The sequence below is a fragment of the Miniopterus natalensis genome, chromosome 3 (assembly GCF_054644295.1).
Source record: "Miniopterus natalensis isolate mMinNat1 chromosome 3, mMinNat1.hap1, whole genome shotgun sequence".
NCBI classification, from domain to species: domain Eukaryota; kingdom Metazoa; phylum Chordata; class Mammalia; order Chiroptera; family Miniopteridae; genus Miniopterus; species Miniopterus natalensis.
The window spans coordinates 40,248,540-40,273,626 of NC_142083.1; the positions used below are offsets into that span (position 1 = coordinate 40,248,540).

The following is a 25,087-nucleotide window of genomic DNA, read 5'->3' on the forward strand; positions in this document are numbered from 1 at the left end:
ACTCATCCCCCACCAGGGCTGGATATGAGGCATTTCCATACTGTCTTTAAATTTTAAAAAATATATAGAGTACTGTTCTTAGTAATACATGGCGGCCCACTGGAAGGACAATTAACCAGGCCTCTAAGGTTCTCCAGCCACAGTCAGGACCCACCTACAGCCACTAGTGCTAAGGTCGTCCCAGTGAACAGTAGCTGGTCGCCCCTCACCTGCCAGCCAGGGCCTCTGCTGGCCTAAATCAAGCAGCTACCACCCTGGGCGTGAGCTTGTTATTCCTACACTACCTACTGACTTGAGTTCTACCCCAGTCATGCCTTGGCCTTTGGAGACCTGAGGGCACATTCTGATCGAAAACACTGCACCCAACCTGATCTTCACTGACCTCCGGGTTTATGCTGAACCCTGATCTCTCCCTGGCTCGCTCTTGGGTCCAGATCCCTGCTCTGACCAGCCCAGTTACAGCTGCCATCTTTACACCAACCTTAACTGTACCCTTTCAGGTTTCTTAGGACTAAGATGATAGTAGAATCCTGGATGTGAATCATGACCAAGTGTTTTAAATATTACATAAAAGAATGACATTACTACTTTAAGTTATTAGCATATTAATAAGATGCTAGGGGTTCATTTCCTTTTCTTAGTATATCTATTATTATACTCTAAATATCCTCACCATGCTAAGAAATTAATTCCAGTAAGGAAGAAAGTCTTATTTCCATTTCTTTAGTATGTTTTCCTAATTTAAAGAATGAATTTAAAAAGCATATTATATGTTTTTAAATTGTTATTCTATATTTGACTTCCAAAATAAGACATTCCTTTCCAAACTGTGTAAAGTAAGGGTGTACCACAAGAAATCTGCATTTGCTTTAAGATGCTTTTAGTAGAATAGATGTGTGAGAAAACATTATTTTTATTCTGCAAAGTGTTGAGGGGGCTAGTTTTAACCAAAAGATATTTTATGAATATGCTACTTTCACACTGTAGTGTTAGTACTAAGGGACTGATCCTGCACAAAAGGAGAAAGGCCACTGCCTCCCAGCACATGCGCGAGGCTATTAGCAGGGCCGCCCTGGCTCCAGCACCACGGCTTCTGCTACTAAACAGCTCCATATGCTTTTTCCCCTCAAGTGCTCTTTAAAACAGGGACACTTTTAGCTTGTAAATTTGTGTGAATTTCTTTAATGATGTCCATGCTAGACCAAGTCGCCTATGTTACAGTCTGTCTACGGCACAGAGTAAGATTCGGGGCGCGAGGGGGTAAAGAGGGAATGAAAGGCGATGGAAGGAGACTTGATGGGGGTGGTGAACACAAGACAACATACAGATGACGTATAGAGAACTGTCCGCCTGGAACCTGTATAATTTTGTTAATCAATGTCACCCCAATAAATTCAATTAAAAAAAGACCAAAAAAAGAGATCAAGATTCAGCATTGGGACAAAATGATAGCAGGCAGCTCTGGAACTGGGGTGACACATCATTTTACTGAGAACTGAAAATGTAAACATCTGCGCTGCTGATTTAAAGGAACTTGCTAGGTATTACTCAACTACTGATGATTTCATTCATTTATGCCTATGCTTGAAACTCTGCTTTGCGGATGCTGGGAATGCTGGGCACCACTTCAGAATTCTTCAGACAAGGTAGGAAGGTGACCACCCTCTCCTCTGGCTCTGAGCAGCACCAAACCAAGAACACTAGTTGGATGGATCGTGAGCCCTGGGGCCTGCAGCTCCCCCCATTTCTGTGCCCCAGCACACTAGTGAAGGAGGCCCACCCACAGAGAACTATTTCACCCCAGCTGCTTCCTCTTACCCGCTTCACATTCCGGGCACTGTGAGAGAATATTCTATTGTTCCTTAAAGGGAACTAGTTTTTACTGTAGGCATACTATCGCTACACGATGTATTGCGAACCTGTAAAAGCAGCTGGCTTCTGCTTCCAATCTGTGCTTGAGGGGAGTCAATGGTGGCTGCACACAGGAATCACTGGCGGGAAGTGGGGCGGAGGGATAATTAAATGCCAATGACAGGGTCCTACCCAGGCCGATAAACCATGCAATTTGGAACCGGTAATTCTTACAAGCTTCCCAGATGATCCCAATATACGGTCAGGATGAGTCAAACACTGGGGCTCATGATCTCTGGTTGTGGATATTAACTGTGAATAGGGAGTGCATTGAGCTCTGGAGTCAAACAGCACGGCTTTAAAATCTGATTCTGACTCTCAATAGCTCTGTGACCTTGAACAGGTTAGTTAAGCTCACTAAGCCAGTTTGCTTATCTGTAAAATGGTATCTACCTCTAAGGACAGGACAAGGACCACAGTTCCATTACGACCTTATCTTGTTCTTTGGAGTTTTAGCTGTATCACAAAATGTCAAGCATACAGAAGAAAACTGAGAACTTAAGCCAATCACCTAGCAGTTATCTTTCCAATTGTCTGAATATTGGTGTGACTCTAGATTTAAAATCTGCGTATGTCTAAGCCTTGACCAGATAGCTCATTGGTTAAAGCATCATCCCAATACCACCAAGGTTGTGGGTTCAATCCCCAGTCTGGGCACATACAGGAAGCAACCAATGAATGCATAAATCAGTTGAACAAGAACCAAACTGATGTTTCTCTCTCTCTAAAAATTAATAACTTCAAAAAATAATAATAATAAAATAAAATCTGCCTATGTCTACATATTTGAATGTTCCAATTTCTTCCCTGTTCCACAGCAAGCATGGCTGAGCCAAGATGTCAGTATATAAGAGGGATAAAAAGCTAAAAGTTGGGCAAAGCTGAGGACAGATTCCAGGGAAGACTCCCAGTACTAAGTCAGGGGCAGCAAAGACTGAGCCACAAAGAAACGATGTCAAAAACAGAGTTAGCAGCCAGGTACCATGTCTAACAGGTACATAAACTGGGATCCAAATCGTGATCTGTATTGAGGACCCTCAGTAATTGTTGAGGAGGCAAAGTGCAGGAAATAACGAACCAGACAACACTGCGCATTCTGTAATCTGCTCTGTGAGGTCCTTATTGAAGGACTAATTTCATGGGCTTGCTAATGCAGTTCTTAAGGAAGCCGTATTTTATGCCTGATATCTGACAAAACAAATATTTGATCCAATTTTAAATCCACAGAATTCAGCTTAAACTTTAGCTCATGAGTTTAACTCTAGGTTAGCAAAGAAAAAAATGTTTAAGGCTATTCAAACTCTTCTAGTTTTACCTATACATAAGTCAAGAGATTTCAGCATATGATATATACAATGGCTGCAGGGTGGTAAATGTGAAAAATAAGCTCATCAGTATGCCACGTTTATGGATTGGGAGGCTCAATATTCTTAAGGTCTATAGTCAATGAAATCTAAATCCAAGTACAGATTTATTTTATTTTATTTTATTTTTTAGAAATTAGACGAGCTGATTTTAAAATCAGGGGATGTAAAGTATCTAGGGGATGCAAAATATCTGGAATAGCTAAAATGATCTTGGGTGTGGGGAGGAATACAAAGTTAGAGGACTTTCCCTAAACCTACAGTTTATTGATCTCTTAATACAAAATTTGCCATAATGAAACCTCACCTGTACATAAGCTTACCATTTTTAAAAAATGTTAATTTACTAATTACAGCACGTGCACATAATACACCAAATAATAAACTATATTTCTACTAAAACACTAAAGACAGTATTTCTCAAAGTGTAATCTAGGGGCCACTTTAATCAGAATCCCCCTGAGGAGTTTCTTTAAAATGCTGGTGTATGGATTTCCTACAGACCTAAGAGATCAGGCTCTTAGAGGTGGGCTCCTGGAATTTCTGTTTTTAACAAGCTTCCCAGGCTGATACTGGTGTACTCTAAAATTGGAAAACTGCCTGGTTTGGCGTGGCTTAGCAGTTGAGCGTCGATCTAGGATCCAGGAGATCGAGGTTCGATTCCCGGTCGGGGCACATGCCCAGGTTGTAGGCTCGCAGCCGATCAATGATGACTCTCTCATCATTGATGTTTCAACTCTCTCTCTCCCTCTCCCTTCCTCTCTCTGAAATCAATAAAGATATATTTTTAAAAATAAATAAAATAAAATTTGAAAACTATTCCCCTAGAATTTATGAGATTTCCCCCCCTAGATGACAGTGGCCTTTTCCCCCATTCACCTGAAGAGATGCTCTCTTAACACAATCTTGATATCAATAAGGAGCAAGACTTACCTTCTCTGGTGGGTGGTTAGTTATAAGAGCTATAGCTCTTTGGGTAAATATGTTTGTTGAGTACATATTTTCATATCCTGTTGCAACTTCCTCGCCATCTCGAAAATCAAGAGCACATCGTGTGACATTCAGAGCTTTGATAAATGCACAGCGCTCATGGGAATAGTAGTCTTCACTACCTAGGAGATATCCTACAACAAGAACAGGAGATGAAAGTGGTCAGCATGATAGAAAACTTGTTAAATAAACGAATGTTTCAGCATTTAACTGCCTAATGCAATTGATTACCCATGACAAGGCTAATCATATGACAAGGTTAATCAGAGCACCATTTCCTAACATCTCTATATTTGCTATCGGGCAGCATTAAAGTGTTATTGTAAAAAAATTCAAATCCACTCCTCACTCAAGTCTTTAGCACACAAGCTCTAACTCTCAAAGTGGGTAATTCCAAGTAAATGCATTTTTTAAAATCAGGGCTCAAATTCAGTAAAGACAATAACATCTTAATCTTTTAAAGCTGTCTAATAGCTAAAATAGTATATAGTTAATGTGATTTGTTACAACTTTTTATTCTGAGGTGATCACATAGATGAATGCAGGAATCAAATAATGTTGCTATTGACCTTGGGAGCCTGGCTTGAAGGTTACTTACAGAAGTGGATCTAGGAGGAATCATCTTCAGTCAGATACTGACACCCACTGGTGAAAGACACAAACCTTTCCCAGCAGAGGATTTCTAGGCAACAGGGCAAAACGCAAACTGACATGTGGTGCTAAGATTAGACTTTTCTACATATGATCTCGATTTCACCCCAAATTTAAATGGCATTAACTGCCTCTCCCACAATTTACACTTAACCATGGAAGGAAATGGGTTTTCTCAACAAATAGATGTTTCTGCAAATGTTCCATATTTTCCTAAAATATTAAAAATAAGCTGTGCTGCATATTATGATTGCACTTCCATGAAATGTGCATAACCAATGTCACCCCACTAAATAAAAAAATTTTTTTTGAATGTGCAGAATAGGCAAATCTACTAAAGACATTAAGTAGGTTAGTGGCTGCCTAGGGCCGGCGGGGTTGGGGAAAAGAGAGAGTGACGGCTAATGGGGATGGAGTTTCTTTTGGCGGGGTGGTGGAAATGCTCTACAATTGAATTGTGATGACAGTGGCACAACCCTGTGAATTTATTAAAATAACTGAATTACACACTTTAATTGGGTGAACTGTATGGTATGTGAATTACACCTCGATAAAGCTATTAAAAAGAAATAAGCTGTGCTGGACTCTGCACTATCTCCTGACAAATACAGCTTATTAACCTTAAAATGAGGAGGAAGAAATTGGCCTAGCCCTTTCCCCAGTCCTGAATGTTCCTATAATCACAATTAAAGCCTTACACAGCCTATACAACAAATTAATTCATTTTAATTAATTCCCCCCTTTGCCATGATTCACTAAATTCAAGGTCCTAAACACAACGAATACCTTGGTCTTAAGATGTTTTAAATGGTAATTTTTCTCCTATGTATATAACAGAAAGGGAAATCCAATGTGTTTGCTAATTCGTATGTAATAGAGAAGGAAGTGTACCCACTAAAACAGTTTCAGCCCTTATGTGGGTGCTTAGAGGGGCCATGGCGCAAGGGTTGTATCTGGGTTTTTAATAACTACTGGGTATTAGTCCTTGAGGAAATCACTGCAGGTCTGATATCTGTAAATGGAAACCTTTTATCATTTGGGAGAAAATATGCATGGGATACACTTGACTAAAAGAGGGCAAGCTACAAATATTAAAAAGATATTACAAATGGGAGGGTTCCAGAAATACAACTATTTATTCACATACTTGCCCACACTGACACCAAGCATCATGTGACAGTCACACAGAGCTTTTGTCCAAACAGTGATTCACAAATTTGAATTTACGTGCTGAGCCTAAAGACGATGGCAGCCTAGGCATTTTTTGGGAAACAGGAGAACATTCTTTTTGAGCAGCTAAATCTCCGACTTCCCTATTTAATAGCCTTACTGAAATATAATTCACATACCATACAAGTCTCCCATCTGAAGTGTACAACTCAATGGTCTGTAGTGAATTCAGTGTTTTGCAACCAGCCCCACAATCGCCTGACTGCTTCCTGACAGACCGTCAGGGTCGCAGCAGTGATGACTGCTGCAGGTCTCCACTGCAGAGGAACGCGAGGGATCTGCCTGCTCAGCTAGGCCCGGGTTAGGCTTCTTAATGCTCACAAAAGGGTATCATTTCTATTTTCTGTCCAACTGAATTCTTAAATATATAACTTGGTTTTTAACTTTAAAAAGTTTAAGTATCCATAGTTTTTCCTCTTGCCACAGTACAGGTACTGATCCATATTTTAGCAAACACCTGACTGAAATTTTTCAAAGGACATACAGGCTGTTTTTTTCTTTTAAAATCTGCAAAATGACAGAGGTCTTCCATCCAAATCTGATTTTTAACAGCTATTTGAGGATACTCAGGGTATATCCAGGCTTGTGGAGAAAGAATGCCATGACTGATTAGGGATGTCAGCTGGAGAACCTGGCTGGGAGCAGGGCACACAAGGTCTCATGTCTGATGTCCTCGAAGCTCAACTTGAACCCTGATCCAACAAGCGCTACAGAGCTATGTGCTGTGGCTGCATTGTTGGGCCCCATGTAGGTGCTCTGACCCCAGCCTGAATAAGAGAAAAAGGCCCCAAGAAACATCTGTAAGAAAACCACCACTTTATTTCTAGAATGATGTCTTTGAGGACGCTCTACCTTACCTTCTCCCAAAGGAGCCATTTCTCTCAGGTCTAAGGGCCAGAAAATGCTTTACTCTTCCTGAACATCTGGTTTCCATTTATCTTATAAATAATGTGACTCTTATAGGCTTACCTTATTTTTCTTTTTGCTTTGGACATAAAAAATCTCAGATATCAGAGTTGAATGTGAAGCCCACCTACAGCCATGCAGTGATGTTTTTAACTTGGTGCCAAGCAACTATTCTATCTTTTTCTATTCACCCTAATTTTTTATTCTATTTATTTGTAAATGTTTTATGCTGAATATGTACTCCTTTTTGGATATGGCAAGTTGAAAATAAATGAAGATATAAAAAGGGAGATAGGTAGTGAAATAGCGAGACAAAAAGATAGGGTAACATGAAAAAGAACCTGACAAAAATATACAGCCACTGTCAAAATAAAAGGGTTGTTAATTTAGATGGCTCAGGACAGATTTAAAGAGAGCACGTTTTAAAGCAAACTTTAGGTTTCACATTGGTTTCTACGGGGCTCTCAATCCCATAAAATACTTATAATTTCTTAGTATCCTTCCTATTACCATCTGTACTTTCCCTCCCATTTTATTTTGTGATCTATCTTCCCCAATCTAGGGATTTCAAAAACAGATTTCCAAGAAAGGGAAAAGCAGTCCATGGAAAAGAGTCTTCTCCTTCTTTACAAAAAAACCAAACCAAACCTTTGAACACAGCTCACAGGGAGAAAAACACATCCAAACCTTTGTGAAGGAAAGAGTCCTGTATGGGGTTTTGCCAGGGATTGCTTAAAAACTCATTCTGTGACCCCTTTGGGTAATAAGGCTCTCTAAGAGTACAGTGGTCTGGGATGTGCAGGTAGCACGTTTTCCAAAGGCTCCAACGTGGCAGTCAGTGCCCTGGCAAAGGTAACTGCCTCCCTGTGGGGTCGTGCCCACCAGGAGCCGCGTTCACGGAGGCGGCACGAGACAGCGGCCCCACGGCGGTGCTGGCTGACTCACTGTGTTCAAGTTTCCAGTTACAGTATTTCATTTGATTGCACTTGGGTGTGTTTTATGAGAGGGCTGCAGTCAGGCCGAGCTGTTAAAGAAACATGTGCATTTCCATTACCAAAGTAGGTATCAAATCCTCGGCGGGTTGGAAGGCATTCTTTCCGGTACATTCCCAGGTGCCATTTCCCGACCATGTGCGTAGCGTAGCCCGCTTCTTTCAGGAGCTGGGGCAGGAGTTTTTCATCCAGAGGAACGCAGCTGGGCTGACAGGCCCAGATTATTTGGTGCTGTAAACCTGTGCGGATCTTAAAGAGATAAACATAAAATTATGAATTAACGGTGTTGAAATATTCTGAACAAGTAGATAAAGTGGCTGCCTAATTTATTGGACAGGAATGTTTAACTCTATTCCTGTACTTGCTTAAGGCTATTTATTGTTTTAATCCTAACTTAAGGACATGCTTTTTTAAAAATTGATTTGAGAGAGAGAGGAAGAGAGGTGGTAAAGATTGACTTAAGAGAGAAACGTCCTCCCATACTCCCTTGCCTGGGGATCAAACCCTCAACCTGGGTATGTGCCCTGATCGGGAATCAAACCCACCACTTTTTGGTTTATAGAACTACACTCAAACCAACTGAGCCACACCAGCCAGGGCTGGCTTAAGACTATTTTTGAAAGGTACTTTACTCACTTATTCCAGTATGTTAATGGACATAAACAGGATTTGAAAAAAAAAAAAAAGAGTAAAAGCACTCTAACAAACAAGATATTGTCAATAAATATTTATCAAGACACTACGTTAGAAACAATTAGCTTAACTTTGTACTTACTACCTCAAAAAAATGGCCAAAATAAGAGATGTGGATCTATCAAGAAAAAAGTGTTCCCATTTCTGTACACATGAGAAGTTAGTGTTTAATGATAAGGAGCTTCTATCTATAGAAACATTATCTTCCAAAGCTGAATAAAAAAGAAACAGAAAATCTGAACAGACTGAAATCAAAGCAGTAATAAAAAAAAAACTCTCAACAAACAAAAGTTCTGGACCAGGTAGCTTCATAGGTGAATGTTACCAAACATTCAAAGAAGAACTAACACGTATTCCAACTATTCCAAAAAACTATTCCAAAAAAACTCAAGAGGAAAGAAGACTCCCAAGCTCATTCTATGAGGCCAGCATTATCCTAATTCCGAAACCAGATAAAGACACTACAAAGAAAGAAAATTATAGGGTCAATATCCCTGATGAACATAGATGCTAATATCCTCATCAAAATATTAGCAAATTGAATTCAACAATACATTAAAAAGGTCATATACCATGATCAAGTGGGATTTATTCCTGGGATGCAAGATTGGTACAATATCCACAAATCAATTAATGTGATACACCACATAAGCAAAATGAAGAATAAAAATCATATGATTATATCAACAGATACAGAAAAAGCATTTAATAAAATCCAGTATGCATTTATGATAAAAACTCTCAGCAAAGTGGGAACAAAGGTAACATACCTCAACATAATAAAGACAATATATGACAAACCCACAGCTAACATCATACTCAACAGGGAAAAATTAAAAGTCCATTAAAATCAGGACCCATGGACACAGACAATAGCGTGGTGAAGGCCTGGGGTGGGGGTGGGTATGGGGTAGAAGGGGTCAATGGGAGAAAAAAGGGGATATCTGTAATACTTTAAATAAAAATAAATTTTAAAAAATTAAGAACAAGACAGAATGTCCACTTTCACCACTTTTATTCAACATAGTACTGGAAGTCCTAGCCACAGTAATCAGACAAGAAGAATTAATAAAAGGCATCCAAATTGGAGAGGAGGAAGTAAAACTGTCATCATTATTTGCAGATGACATGATATGGTATATAGAGAACCCTAAAGATTCTACCAAAAACTACTAGAACTGATAATGAATTTAGTAAATTAGGAGGATACAAAATAAATATTCAGAAATCAGTTGCACTTTTATACACCAATAATGAACTATCAGAGAGGGAGACTAAGAAAACAATCCCACTTACAATTCCATAAAACAAATAAAATACCTTGGCATAAATTTAACCAAGGAGATAAAAAATCTGTACAGTACTTGGAAAATTATAAGACACTGAAGAAAAAAACTGAAGGTAAAAATAAATCAAAGCATATACCATGTTCAGGGATAGGAAGAAGTAACATCATTAAAATGCCCATACTACCCTAAGCAATCTATGGATTCAACTCAATTCCTACCAAAACACCAATGGTATATTTCATAGAACTAGAACAAATAATCCAAAAATTTAGTATAGGAAACCATAAAATAGTCCGAATAGCCACAGCAATCTTAAGAAAGAGGAACAAAATTGGAGGCATCACACTACCTGATTTCAAACTATATACTACAAGGCCATAGTCATCAAACCAGCATGGTACTGGCATAAAAACAGACATATAGGTCAATGGAACAGAATAAAGAGCTAAGAAATAAACCCACACCTATATGGTCAATTAATATATGAAAAAGGAGGCAAGAACATACAATGGTGTAAAGACAATCTAGTCAATAAACGGTGTTGGGAAAATTGGACAGATACATGCAAAAAAATGAAACTAGACCACTTCTTACACCATACACAAGAACAAACTCAAAGTGGATTAAAGACTTGACTCAAAACCATAAAATCCTACAAAAAAAAACAGGCAGTAAAATCTCTGACATTTCTTAGCAATATTTTTTTTCTAATATATCTCCTTGAGCAAGGGAACCAAAAGAAAAAATAAACAAATGGGACTACATCACACTAAAAAGTTTTTGCATAGCAAAGGAAACCATCAACAAAATGAAAAGACAATCTACTGAATGGAAGAATATTCGCCAATGATACATCTGATAAGAGGTTAATATCCAAAATTTATAAAGAAATCATACAACTCAACACCAAAAAAACAATCCAATTAAAAAACGAGCAGAGGACCTGAATAGACACTTCTCCGCAGAGGACATACAGATGGCCAATAGACATGTGAAAAGATGCTCAAGTTCACTGATTATTAGAGAGATACAAATTAAAACCTCAATTAGATATCATCTTACACCTGTCAGAATGGCTATCATCAATAAATCAACAAACAACATGTGTTGGCAAGGTTGTGGGGGGAAAGGGAACCCTCGCGCACTGTTGGTGGGAATGCAGACTGGTGCGGCCACTGAGGAAAGCAGTGTGGAGTTTCCACTTTTGAGCATATACCTGAAGAAACCCAAAACACTAATTCAAAAGAAGATATGCACTCCTATGTTCACTGCAGTGTTATTTACAAGATACAAGATCTGGCCCGGCCGGACGTGGCTCAGCGGTTGAGCATCGACCTAGGATCCAGGTGATCAGGGTTCGATTCCCGGTCAGGGCACATGCCCGGGTTGCGGGCTGCAGCCAATCAATGACTCTCATCATTGATGTTTCTATCTCTCTCTCTCCCTCTCCCTTCCTCTCTCTGAAATCAATAAAGATATTTTAAAAAAACAACAACAGCAAGAGCCAAGATCTGGAAGCAGCCCAAGTGCCCATCAATAGACTAATGGATAAGAGAACGGTGGCTGCCAGGCTGTCTCTACTGCAGGCCCTTCTGAAGGGAGCCTGCTCTACATGACACTCTCCATATAGTTTCTGGAAGCTCCCTTTCCTTTCCTTCTTTCTGGCCCAGGGGGAGTAATAGCTCCACTGGGTTATACACTATCCTTTGAGTTCCCTCACATATCCACACCTTTTAAATAGCCCCTTTGTAAATAAAACCTCCCTAAATTACTTTCATTTGAATGTGCCATCTCTCCCAGCTGGGATTATGAATGATTTGGATGTTACCATATCCACGCTAGGAAACAGAAGCATCTCTCAAAACACACACACACACCCCAAATCACTATGGTTAACACTAGAAGTTAATCAATAGAAAATCCTGGGTTTAAAAACCTCATAATATATACCAATTGGCAACAGAGCAGGATAAGGAAAGATAATATTTTATGGATTCAAAAGGCCCAGTGGAGATTAATGCCGTATGCAAGTTTTTCAAATGGAAAGCTCATCCATCACACACAGAGAATGAATTCTGACGGCTCTATAGCAAACCAAGGGAGACTGTGTGATTCAGGGTCCTGGGCATGGGCAGAGGGCCAGGCGGTCAGCTGAAGCCTGCTTCTATTATCTACCATCATATGGAGCAGGGAATTTGTTCTTTTCAGTCCCTGAGAATTTATTTGACAGAGCATTTTTATGGCATTACTGGGGAGTGGAAGCCAAACTCTGGATGACAGCCAAAAAACATGTTTTTGGTCTGTTCGAACATTATTTGAAGTAAGGAAGCTGTAATGTGTAGCGAGGCCGTAAACAGGCAAATGCTGAGCTGCTTCCAACCCAGCACTTCAGTGTAGCATGAGTTATAGAGCCGCACCATGCTTCACGGGGCAGGATAACCGCACCAAGAGGAATCAAAAGGAAAAACAAACATCCCCGTCTAAATGCAACAGCATCTAAAACATTCCACTCTAACGCCCGTCTTCTATGAGAGGGTGTGTAAACGGAGAGGGTCCGACAGATAAAACATGAAAGTCCAGAGCGGTTTAGTCTCTCTCTACCACGGGTAGGGTAGCTGTCTCTTCTTCATTAACCCCAATCCTCCCTCAAAAAACAGCTTCTCCTAAAATATTACTTGACCACCAAGAATTCCCTCTGCAAAGGCAGAGTTTGCGACTTCGGGAAGGACCTGGCTTGTCTCTGGGTTCTTCCTGAGGGGTAACTGATGAGACATTTGTGGTTACATGTTCTGTTGCATGTAAAATTCATTTGATCCTGTGAGTTATCCTGTCCTCTGCAGACCTAGAAGATACTAGCAGTGTAGTCTCAAGAACTTAAAAGAGAAAACCAATCTCCTGGACCCAATCTCCTGGATGGGGAGGGGACGGGATGGGGTGGTTTCCACATCAGAACCTCTTACAATCCCTTTCGGAGGTTCAGGCAATCTACTGATTATGAATCTATTTGGAAGCTCAGAGCACAATATTTCAGCCACGCTTACGATAAACTCGCCCAGGGACTGGGTGAGCCACTGCCCCACACACGGCGGTGGATGCTATTTCTCTCCTCACCTCGGGTGTTGGGATAACATCCCGTGGAACAGAACGCAGGCCCTAGGCTGCCAGTCTGACCTGTGCGAGATGAACTCATACCCACACCGCACCTGTGTATTTGTGCAACACCTCCTGCTGCAGGACTTGAAAATTCACAAAAATGGGCAGCTCTCCCGCTCCACTTCACACACCAGAGAGCTCAGAGGGAAGTTTCGTGACTGGAACGTATCACAAAACATGCTGGGAGCCAGCCAGGAGCTCAGAAGATCTAGCCTGTGCCGCGGCCAGCACGCTGTCAGTTTTAACCACGGTCAAGTACCACTCGTGCCACCTGAGGGTCTATTCCTGGAGATGCCTACAGAACAAATGGATGGTGGAGAATTGCTCCCTTCCCCCGCAAGCCTTCTAACGGCAGCCAGCTGCCCATGCCGCCGAAGCCAAGTGCTACAGAGCACACATTATGTGTGTGGGGCCTGGCTTGGCCATCTGGCCCGGCCCTTCAGATCTCGGGCTGCAGGACTGGCTGGTGTCACTGACAGTTTTAAGGGTCTATTTATTTTGGTGTCGATTAGCAAAGAGTATAAATCTCTGACTGAACCCACAAAGGGATGTTGTTTGTAAAAAGAGTAAACAAGGCAAAAACTGTTTTCAGTGCCTTCCTCTGTTTAAATTATGAATCTAGCCAAAAGCCCAAAATGAAAAGGAAGGAAAATAAGGAAGAAAAAGAATTGTTAGTAAAGTGATATGATTAAGGAAACAAAAACAAAGAGAGTTACCAGACAGGAATAGCCTAAAGGGATTCTTGAAATAACCTAAAAAATCATCTGGCAAAAAAACCCGTAAGTTAATGGGCCATATTGCACTCAGCCGGAGACTTATTTTCAATTACTTGGGAAGTAAAATACGGAATTATTTCTCTAAGATATCTTCAATACTCATAGACTAAGTCTCCAGATGCCCTTCCCTTCTGAGGGTGCTTCTAGGCTCTGGTGAGGCTACGGGAGGACACCTGGCTTCAGGGAAAACAAAAGGCCCTCCCAAGCATATCATCCCAGGGCCCTTCTTCAGAGCCCTGGTGTGTTTTCGGTAAGTGGCCCTCTCGCTTGTTACTATGCCCTAATGCATCCTTCGTTCCTCCCCTAAAGGGTCAGGAATGAACACTAACACGTGTGCTCCCTTCGGAGGCACCTATGGCCTTGGACTACACGCTCCTCTTCTCTCTCGCCCCTTGGACGCCTTGGCCTGGTCCTGTGAACACTCCCAATCTGTGGCACGCAGGCTCCCCCAAGCACTCCTCCCACTTCTTCCAGGTCTTCACTCCGCTCTTCACTCTTTTCTAAGCTGACCAGGGACAGGAGTCCCCGAGAGGCAGACAGTGGAGGGGTGAGGGGAAGGGGCAGGCAGGGCACTGAGAGCAGGGGATGCGGGAACCTGGGGGAGAGCTCCCTTCTCTCCGAGCCACAGCGTGCAGGCCCCATTCGATCCGCAGCGTGGGGCTTACCTGCCCACACTCTTACAGCAAACTTGAACCGAAAGTAAAAAATTACCCATGCTGCGCGCGCAGCCTCCTTCCTGTATTTTCTGTCCAAGGTTCTGCTTCAGGGGTGAGTGAAAAGCTGTGAAAGTGTCCTGTCTGTTTGTCAATGAGATTAAGAGGAATGTGGCGTGGGTCCCTGAAGAGTGAAACCTTGGAGTCATCTCTCACTGCTTCCATTCTCTGCCAAGGTTTACAGAGTTGGGGCGGAGCGGCCCCTCAGTGCCCAAGGTAAGGCTGCTCCCAGGTGAGGGCCAAAGTTACTTTACTTTTTTCCCCAAAGAAATGTTTCCACTAAGGCCTACCACTTGTGTTACCCTTTATTCTTTATGATTTCTCAGAAAGGAAGCAAGGGCATGAGAAATGACTTGTCAGCCCTAAGCAGTTAAGACAGCGAGCCCCTTCAGGAAATGCCCAGGCGTTCAGGTGCTGGGCACATTCATTCATTTAGCTGTTCAGCACCGAGTGCGCCTCTAGGCCAGAGGTAAGCGAGGCGATCGAGTGGAGAAGTCAGGCCTGAGAACCACCAGCCACACTTAAAAAGTGTATTAGCAGCGCAGAGGTATAATTAATATTTTGTATTGAATGAAGTCAATTTGTAAGAACTTGGAAATTTAGTATTTTCAAGTCTACTTGAACTAAAAGCAGTATTCAAATTCTATTAGAAAAGCAAAGGATTTTTATTTATTTAACCACTTTTATAAATATCTTTATTACATGTGTTATTTTACTGAAATATATTTGACATACAACATTGTGTAAATTTAAGATGTATCACGTTAATTTGATACATTTAATAAACATTGCGATATGATTGCCGCTGAAATGCTAATTAATACCTCTATCACATTACATAATGGTTCTTTTTAGTGGCTGGAATCATTCTAGTCTCTAAGCAAGTTTGATGATTACAACACAGTGTTGACTATGTTCACTGTACTGTACATCCCATTTCTAGGTCGTATTTACTACTTGTTCCTAGTTTGTGCTGTTAAACAACATCTGTCCTATCCCCCTAACCCCTTTACGGATTTTTAAGTTAATATTTTTAATCTTGAATGTTAAAACAAGGGGAAAGTAAATGTAAAATCTATTTCATTATATGTACAACCTGCCTCCAAAGGACGCTAAGAAGCTGAGAAACGGGCTACTGACAGGAGGGTAGGAAGAAGGGCAGGCGATAGGAATGCAAAGTCTTTTTTTTGCATATAACTTTTAAAAAATATTCTATATTTGAAAATTTTGAATGTATTTCCTTATTTTAAGAATAAGTTTACAGTGTTATTTTTAAAAGAGAAAATATAAAATTTAATTCTGACTGGAATTACATGTGTACAAAGAATGGCACTTTATTGTAGTTCCTTAAAATATATTGATTTGGAACACTGTTAGATTAGAAACATTCTTCAGTGTAACACTCCTATGAAAACCGAAACCAACTTGAACATTCTATCCTGAACAAGCAGCGGTGGCCGTGGGGAGCCCCTGCTCCCTCTCTGGGCGCTTGGCCTGCTTGTCCACCCCCTGCACCCAGCCAGGGGCGCCGTCCCCCCCGCTGAGGAGGGGCCCTTTCCAGCCGGGCCTTACTGTGGCAGTCCCTCCCACTGAGCACACTCTGCGTGCCAGGACCTTTCCGTGGCCCATTCCCCTCTCCATTCAGGCCTCCGCCTCTACATCGCTTTCTTGGAAGTACCTTCCTGAGTCACTATTACTTGACCTGCTTTACTTTAGTCCCCATATTTATTGCCATGCTATTTAAATTCACCTTACTCATTTGTTTGTGTTTATTTCACCCCCTCTTGAAAACTCCTTCCCCTACCCTCACCCCCACCACTATAAACATCAGGAAATCCAGAGTGTATAGCACAATGCCCAGGACCAATAGTTGCTCAATGAAAATTTGTGGAAAAAATGAATGAATGTATGCATTATACTCAATGGTGACAGACTGAAAGCTTTCCTCTCAGATCAGGAATAAGAAAAGAACGTCCACTCTGGCCACTTCTATTCCATAATGTACTGAAGGTTCTACCCAGCGTAACTACGCAAGAAAATGAAACGAAAGGTACCAGATTGGTAAGTAAGAAGTAAAACTATTTCTATTTGTAGATGACAGGATCATTTATAGAGAAAATCATACAGAGCATGCACACACACACACACACACACACACAATTAGAACTAATAAGTTCCGCAAGGCTGCAGGACACAGGTCAAATATATAAATGTCAGTTGCATGTCTATACACTACCAATGAGCAATCGATAATAAGATTAAGAAAACAATTCCATTTACAACAGATGAAAAATGAGAAAAAAATAAAAATAAGTGTAACCAAAGACGTGCAAGACTCATAGGCTGAAAACTACAAAACATTGTTGGAAGAAATTAAAGAGGGCCTAAATGGAAAGACATCTCAGATTTATAGACTGGAAGGCCTGTGTTGCTAGGGTAGTACTACTCCCCAAATTAATTTATAGATCAATGCAACCCCTATCAAAATTCAGAAATGGACAAGTTTGATCCTAAAATTCATATGGAAATACAAGGGGCCCAGATTAGCCAAAACAATCTTAAAAAATAACAAAATTGGAGAACTCACACTTTCTGATTCTGAACCCTACCACAAAGCTACAGCTCGGTACCGATGTAAGGATAAACAGATCGATGGAACAGAACTATGAATACAGGAATAAACCCGTATGTCTATGGTCAACTGATTTTTGACAAGGGTACATACAAAGACCATCCAATTGGGGGAAAAAATAGTCTTTTCAACAAATGGTCCTGAACAACTGGACATCCATATGTATCCACACACTTAAAAAAATATACAAAAATTAACTAAAAAGGGATCAAAGATCTAAATATAAGAGCTGAAACCACAATAGTCTTAGAAGAAAACAGAAGTGTTTGTACCTTGAATTAGAAAGTGGTTCTTTAGATATGACACCAAAAGCACAACCAAAGAAAAGTAAATAAATTGAAATACTTCAAAATTTAGAACTTTTTAATATAAAAGGACACTGTCAAAAAAGTAAAAGGACAACCCACAGAACAGAATAAAATAATTGCAAATGATATATTTGGAAAAGGTTTAATATACAGAATATATAGAGAACTCTTATAACTCAACAATAAAAAGACAAATAACCCAATTAAAAAGTGGGCAGAGGATATGAGCAGAGATTTCTCCAAAGAAATATACAAATGACCGATACGACATAAAAAGATACTCAATATCATTAGTCATTAGGGAAATGCAAATGCAGAAGCATAATGAAATATCACTTCCTACCCACTAGGCTGACTAGAAGGCTATAATAGAAAAACAGATAATAACAAGTGTTGACAAGGACTCAGAGGAATTGCAACCCATATACATTTTTGGTGGGAATGTGAAATGGTGTAGCTGCTGTGGAAACAGTTTGGTAGCTCCTTCAAAAGTTAAACATAGAGTTGCCATACGATCTAGCATTCCATTCCTAAATATATACCCAAGAACACTGGAGGAAAAAAAAAGTTCATATAATTTTTCAAAACTTGTACATGGATGTTCACAGCAGCATTATTTATTCATAATCGCCAAAAAGTAGATTAATCCAATGTCCATCAACTGATGAATGGAAAATAACATGTTTGTATATCCATACAATGAAATATTACTTGGCCATAAAACAGGATGATACATACCACCACATGGATGAAAGAATACCTCCTGTATGATTCCATGTATGTCCATAACAATGGGAAGTAGATTAGTGGTTGCCAGGGGTGAGGGGAAGAAACGAATGAGGACAGGACTCTTAATGGTTATGAGTTTCTTTTTGGGGTGCTGGAAAGATTCTGAAAGTAGATAGAGGTGATGGTTTCACAACTTTGTGGATATACAAAAATCACACACACAAAACACCAATGAGCCCAGCCGGCGTGGCCCAGCAGTTGAACATCGACCAATGATCCAGGAGATCGAGGTTCGATTCCCTGTTGGGGTGCATGCCTGGGTTGTGGGCTCGATCCCGTGAGGGGCACGCAGGAGGCAGCCGATCAATGACTCTCTCTCATCACTAATGTTTCTCTCTCTTTCTCCCCTCTCCTTTCCTCTATCTGAAATCAACAAAAATATTTTTTAAAAAACAAAAAACCCCCAATGAATTATACACTTAAAATGGTGAATTTATGGTATGTGAAATATAACTTTAAAAAAAGAGTATAGAATAAGCAATATCTCATATTGCTAGTGGGAATGTGGACTGATACCACCTACTGAGTTGCAATTTTGAAATATTTATCAAAATTACAAACACGTTAAACCCAGAAAATTCTTTTTAAGAATTTGTTCCATTCAAATGCGTGCAAAATGACATATTTACAAGGTATTGACTTCAGCATTTTTTTTTAACCACCACAGATAAGAGTTTGGGCCCCTGACCCCTGCCCCATACCCCAACTCAACCTTTTATGATTCCAGAGCCCCCACCCTACTTTTCCTTGGTAATTTATCTTTATTGTATATTTATCTGTTGTAATTTATTGTAATTTATCTATATTATATATGTCCCCTTTTTTTCCCCACTGACCCCTCTCCACCCCTCTTCCCGCTCCTTCACCACACTATTGTTTATGTCCATGGGTTATGCATATAGACTTCAGCATTATTTGACATATAAAAAGGCTGGAAATAACCTATATGTCTATCATTATGTGACTGGTTAAATAAATTATGATATGCCCATTTAACAAAATATTATACAGCCATAAATATTGAGAATGCTCTTTACATAACAATATTGAATTATTTTAAATGTTAAGGTAAAAAACCCAAAACACCAAGGTGCAAAGCAGTGTGAAGAGGATGCTATCAGTCATATAAAAAGAGAGGAGGGGAATGTCCACATATGTATCTTGTATATGAATAAAATATTTTATACATAATTCAGATTGCATTTTTTGCCTGCAAAGATGGGGAGGTGGAAACCTAAGGAAGAGAATGTATGTGTGTATATGTGTATGTAGGAAGAGATTTTTTCACCATAAGCCCTTTTGCAACTTTTGAGTTTTTAAACCATGTGAATTTATTTTTCTATTCCAAAAACATTAATTAAATATAGGTATTTAAAAAGATTTTTAAAATAATGAATGAGTCATATAGGGCTGAGAAGAACACTAGCCTAAGTGTAGAGACCTGAATTCTAGTTCTGAATTTATGGGTTACTTCTTACCTCATCATTACCTTATAATGATCAGTCTCTCTTTTCCCCCTTTCCCAAACTCTATGCATTTTTTAAGTAAAGCATGCATATTTTTAAAGGTTCATATGTGAGGATTCTGAACAATGAAATGTCTAAATAGAAAAGGTTGAATTCACACTTTTGTCTGAACTAGTTTCTGGCACCAGAACAAGCAACTCCTGTAACTTGTAGGGCAGTGTTGAGCAAGGTTAATCTTTCCTTCTACCAGTAGGTGGCATTAGTGAGTATGCTAATATTCATTTACCAAGCCAGACATTTGCTCTAAAGGACCCAAGAACCTTAGAGTCAAATAAATTGAGAGATACAGAGCCTTAGAGGTCAGCCCAATTCCCATATTTTCCAGAAGTGAAAAATGTCTAGTGAGGTCAATGATGTCTAGTGATGTCTAGTGAGTCTGAAGACTGACTGACATGGCAAAGAATGAAACCTACATATAATTACTAACTGGTCTGCTCAACTAAATACTTTAATCAGCTAAAAAACTAAAACTCAGAATGTCTTGGGAATATAAAGTTCCATCAGTCTAAACTTGCTTATCACATTATGCTTTTCCTTTCTAATCTAAAGTTAAATGATTATGGGACATAAATGACATGCTCTACATGTCAAAGCATGATTCACAGATGTGGCTATTAAGTAGTTCTTTCGAGTACCTAATTTTAAAAGAAATAAACTTCCTCATTTTATTGTCTAAAATTATGCACAACACATGACTTTCAGAAATACAACCTTTCCTCCTATCTCATTTTCCATTTAACGTAGGCAATTCCTAACCTGAAGTGTGGTGAGTTCATTTTTTACATTGAGATGTTGAGGAACAACCTAAATGCCCAAAAATAATAGAAAAATAATTCAGGAAATATTTTTAATAATTCTGAGTAGCAATGTCGTGTAGCGGTTGTGCAGCCACACTGCCCAGTTCAAATCCTGCTCCACCACTTATTTGCCCTGGATTTGGGGCAAGTTTCTTAACCTCTTCCAGCCTCAGTTTCCCCATTATCAAAAATGACTAACAACAATAATACCTACTTCATTGGGTTTCTGTGAGACTGTGTCCAAGCGCTCAGAGCAGTACCAGTATGTAGTATGTGAGGGCAATGAGGCTGCCTCACCCTTTGAGAAAGTGACTCGTTTAAAAGAGGATGCTTGCTAACCCAAGGTAATTTCTAATCAGGGCTCCTATGCTCTATCAGAATAAAACAGAAGAAAAGTCAAACACAATGCTTGGGGGGCTAGCTTCTATGTTGAGTGGTTTCTAAGCTGCTTTGGAACGCCCATCTTCTACCCTGCCTTCACTTCATACCGGGGGTACTCTGAATACTCACATTTTCCCCCCCAAGATGAAATGTCAGTGACTGGTGGGGGAAGCTGTTAAGGGACAAAAGTAGCCAATTACATGAGCAAGCTTTTGTGTGCGGTGTCTGCTTTCCTGCTCAAGTCTGTTGGAAGGGAGGAAGTTAGAGGACTGAAAGCCGCCCTCCTGTTCTTCTGCAATTCCAGTTCAGTTCTCTTGCTTCAGAGCAAATGCAGAACCATTTTGGTCAGCCCTGGCCTTCCCTCCTTAGTCCCACAGAGGGTCCAGGAAAAGATCTGCATCACAGTAGGTATTCCTGATTATACTTCACAGACCAAGTTAGAACTGCGGAAAGCATTTAGGGCTGGTGGTGAAGGGAACTGGCCTCTATCTCCATTGCAAACCATAGGGAGGTATCCCTGCGCTCTCAAACGGTTCCATTATTGTATTTAATATGATCATAACCACACCAGGATCTTACGAAAATGTCAATCTCATTGAGAAAAAAAGTCCAATTTTAGAGGCCTGAGATGACAAGTGGGTGCAGGAAAGGCATAAACCCAGCTTGAGCACTTTCTAGCACTTTCTGTGTGGTTCTTAGCTTGTCATGGAACTCCGGCAGGTAGTCAGAGAGACATGAGCAGAGCAAGGACGATGGTCCAGGTATGGAAGTCACCATGGTGGAAAGCCCCAGGTGCCTAGCAACAGACAACTGTGGGGTGAGACCTTGTCCCCAGGGTAACTTTTCCTCCCCTAGCATATTGCTGGTCATTTGGTTTAGAACCCGTGATCTTTCATAACATCTAGGCCTCAGTTGTGTTTCAGTTCCAGGACCAGAAAAGCAGCAAAACCAGACAAGCAATGCCATGGCTGACCTCAGGACCAGCTGCAGTGACTAATGACCCCCTGTCCAGCTGCTGACCAATCAGTAGAGACCATGACCCTGAAAGGACACACCTGAAAAGCTGATGAATATTCTACTGAGATCCTCCGCTGGGACCTCCCCTAAAATTTCCACCCGTAAGAGCTTTTAGGACAGAGGACCCAGCACCCTCTCCTTCCCTGGAGCACGCCAGTGCCTTTCCCTTTCCCCTCTCCCTCCCCATCGATCTCTTCTTACCCCTAGGGAATTACCTTACCTTCTTCATTCCTAAACTCCAAGGGCCCTTCTTTTGCCTCTGTAACTTATTTCCTAAACCCATTTCTTCTACCACTCACTTCTTCCACCTCTGTGATTTTTCTAAATAAACGTTCTCTTATAATGAGAATTGGCTTTGATCTGACCCCACCGGTCTTACACCTGGTACCTTTCAAAGCTGCCAACAGAACCTCTATAGGTTTGTTTCCTCATTTGTAAAAGGGGATTAAAAATAACAGCTACCTTATGGGCTGTTTCAAAAATTAACTTTAAAGACAGTAAAGCAGCCCTGACCCGGTGGCTCAGTTGGCTGGAGCTTCGTCTGGAATACCAAAAGGTTGTGGGTTCGATTCCTGGTGAGGGTACATACCTATGTTGCAGGTACAAGAGGCAACCAATCCATGTTTCTCACATCAGTATTTCTCTCTCTCTCTCTCCCCCTTCCTCTCTCTCTCAAATTAAAAAAAAAAAAATATATATATATATATATATATATATATACACACACACACACATATATATATATATATATCCTCAAGTGAAGATTAAAAAAATAATAAAAACAGTAAAGCAGCCCTGGCCAGGTAGCTCAGTTGGTTAGAGTGGGGGTCTCTACCTACACACCAAGGCTGCAGTTCAATCCTGGTGAGAGCACACATGGGAAACACCAAAGAATGGGTAAATAAGTGGAACAGGTGTAGGCCAAGAGATTGCCTGAAGGGGGATAGGGTGGGAGGTGGGAATGAGGGTGTGTAGGGGGGTGTCACACCACACCTGGGGAAGATCGCAATAGAATATTCAGCAGCTTTCCAGGTGTGTCCTTTGAGGGTCTAGGTGTCCACTGATTGATTGGTCAGCGCCAGGGCAGGGGGCCATTATTCAATGCAGCTGGTCCTGAGGTCAGCCACGGGGCCCCTGGTCTGGTTTTGCTGCTTTTCTGGGCCTGGAGCTGAAACACAACTGAGGCCTAGATGTTCCCTCTAGGGAGGAAAGGTCAGGGGGTCGAAACTGAATAACCAGTGATAAGCTAGGGGAGGAAAGGTCATCCTGGGGGGCGACGTCCCACTCTAGACACCTGGGGCTTTCCGCCCTGATGACCTCTGCACCGGGCCCATGGTGCTTGCACCACTGAACAACAAATCCATGTCTCTCTCTTTCCCTTCCTTCCTGTCTCTAAACTGAATAAATTCAAAAAATAAAAACAGCAAAGCGCTAAGGAAACGTTCTCGCTATTCTTAGCTACCTAATATTTATGCACACTCTCCACAATTCCTTTCCCTGTTGCGCACAGAGAAGTTCTTCAAGGGCAGCTTTCGGAGGTAATGAAGATGCTCAGGGGTTGAATCGGGTTACATGTGGAAGGAATGTCAGCAGCCCAAGAAAAGCCCACTGCGGAGGCTTCACTCCAGGGCTGCCCAACCTTGAAACAATTCATCTCTGGTCGGACGGTCCTCACCCCCCGCCGCCGAGCCCCCAGGGAGCCCGAGCCCTGCCCGCCGGGGACACTCGCTCTAACCCTCCGGCTTCCCCCCGCCACCCGCCGCGCCCGCGCCCCGCCAGCTGCGCCCCCCGCCCCGCCGCAGGTCGGCCCCGCGGAGCCCGCCGCCCGCCCCCTGGACCCGCCGTCGCCCCCAGACAACGAAACTGCGCGCCCGGCGCGGCGGGGGCGGGGCCGCGGGAGCGCGCGTGCGCAGAGGCCGCCGCGGAACCCAGGCCGCGGGGCGCGGAGACGGCGCCGCGGGGGCGGGGGCCGCCGCGCTCCCCCGGCCGGGAACGGAGTCGGGCCCGCGCGGCTGCCCGCCCCGCCGGCAGGGGCTCGAGGCCGGGCCGGGCGCGCGTACCTGGTAGCGGCCGGTGAGCAGCTGGCTGCGGGACGGCGTGCACAGCGGCTGCGTGTAGTAGTTGTCCAGGCGCACGCCGCGCGCCGCCAGCGCGTCCAGGTGCGGCGTGCGCACGGCCGAGCCGTGGAAGCCCACGTCGTTCCAGCCCAGGTCGTCCGCCAGCACGAACACCAGGTGCGGCGGCCCCGCGGCCCCAGCGCCCGCGCCCGGCGGCGGCGGCAGCAGCAGCAGCAGCAGCAGCATCAGCGGCAGCGGCAGCGGCAGCGGCGGGAGGCCGACGGGCGGGCGCGGCCGCCGCGGGCCGGGGCCTCGGGGCAGGCTCTCGGCGCCGCGCGGGCCCATCCTGCGCCGCGCTCGGTCCCCGCGCGTGTGGCGCCTGCAGCCGCGGCCCGGCCTACAGATTCAGGAACTGGGCGGCCGCCCCGCCCCGCCCCGCGGCTTCCCCCCGCGCCGCGGGCTGCGGAGGCCGGCGCCGAGCCCCCGGCCGAGCCCGGGCCGGCGGCGGGGAGGGGCCAGGGCCCAGCTCGGCCGCCGCTCGGCCCCGCGGAATCTGCGCGGTGGGGACGCCGGTCGCTGAGCTCTGCCAACGGAGCTCGGCGCCGTGGGTCCCAGCCGAGGAGCAGACCTGTTCTTACAGTTCACGAAGCATCTGTCTGCACAGCCCTCGTCCCTAACTCTCGCGGCAGCGCTGGCAGCTAGGAATTGTAATGAATGCACGGGTTTTTTAGAATAAACAATCTTGTAGCTGGTTGCGCCTAACAGGAGCTCGGTTCTGTGGCATGGCCCTGGGCTGTGAGGTTGGGAAGGTAGGGGGAGAAGCACCCCGAGCAGGAGCCCAGCCTCGTGCCGGCGGGGGACCTAGAGGCAGCCGTCCAGGGGACGTCCCGGGTCCCCTTTGCGAGCAGTACC

The 25,087-nt window shown here is 42.7% G+C and overlaps 1 protein-coding gene across 1 annotated transcript in view; it reads right to left on the reverse strand.

Annotated features, from left to right (window-relative positions):
- Nucleotides 1-24,520, reverse strand: part of ARSB (arylsulfatase B) — a 115,669-nt gene extending 91,149 nt beyond the window's left edge. The window contains exons 1-3 of the mRNA XM_087815429.1: nucleotides 24,179-24,520; nucleotides 8,107-8,293; nucleotides 4,209-4,399 (exon numbers count right to left, since the gene is read on the reverse strand). Of these exons, the coding sequence (XP_087671555.1) occupies nucleotides 4,209-4,399; nucleotides 8,107-8,293; nucleotides 24,179-24,520 (720 nt within the window). The remainder of the gene's footprint in view (nucleotides 1-4,208; nucleotides 4,400-8,106; nucleotides 8,294-24,178) is intronic.
- Between the last annotated feature and the right edge of the window lie 567 nt (nucleotides 24,521-25,087).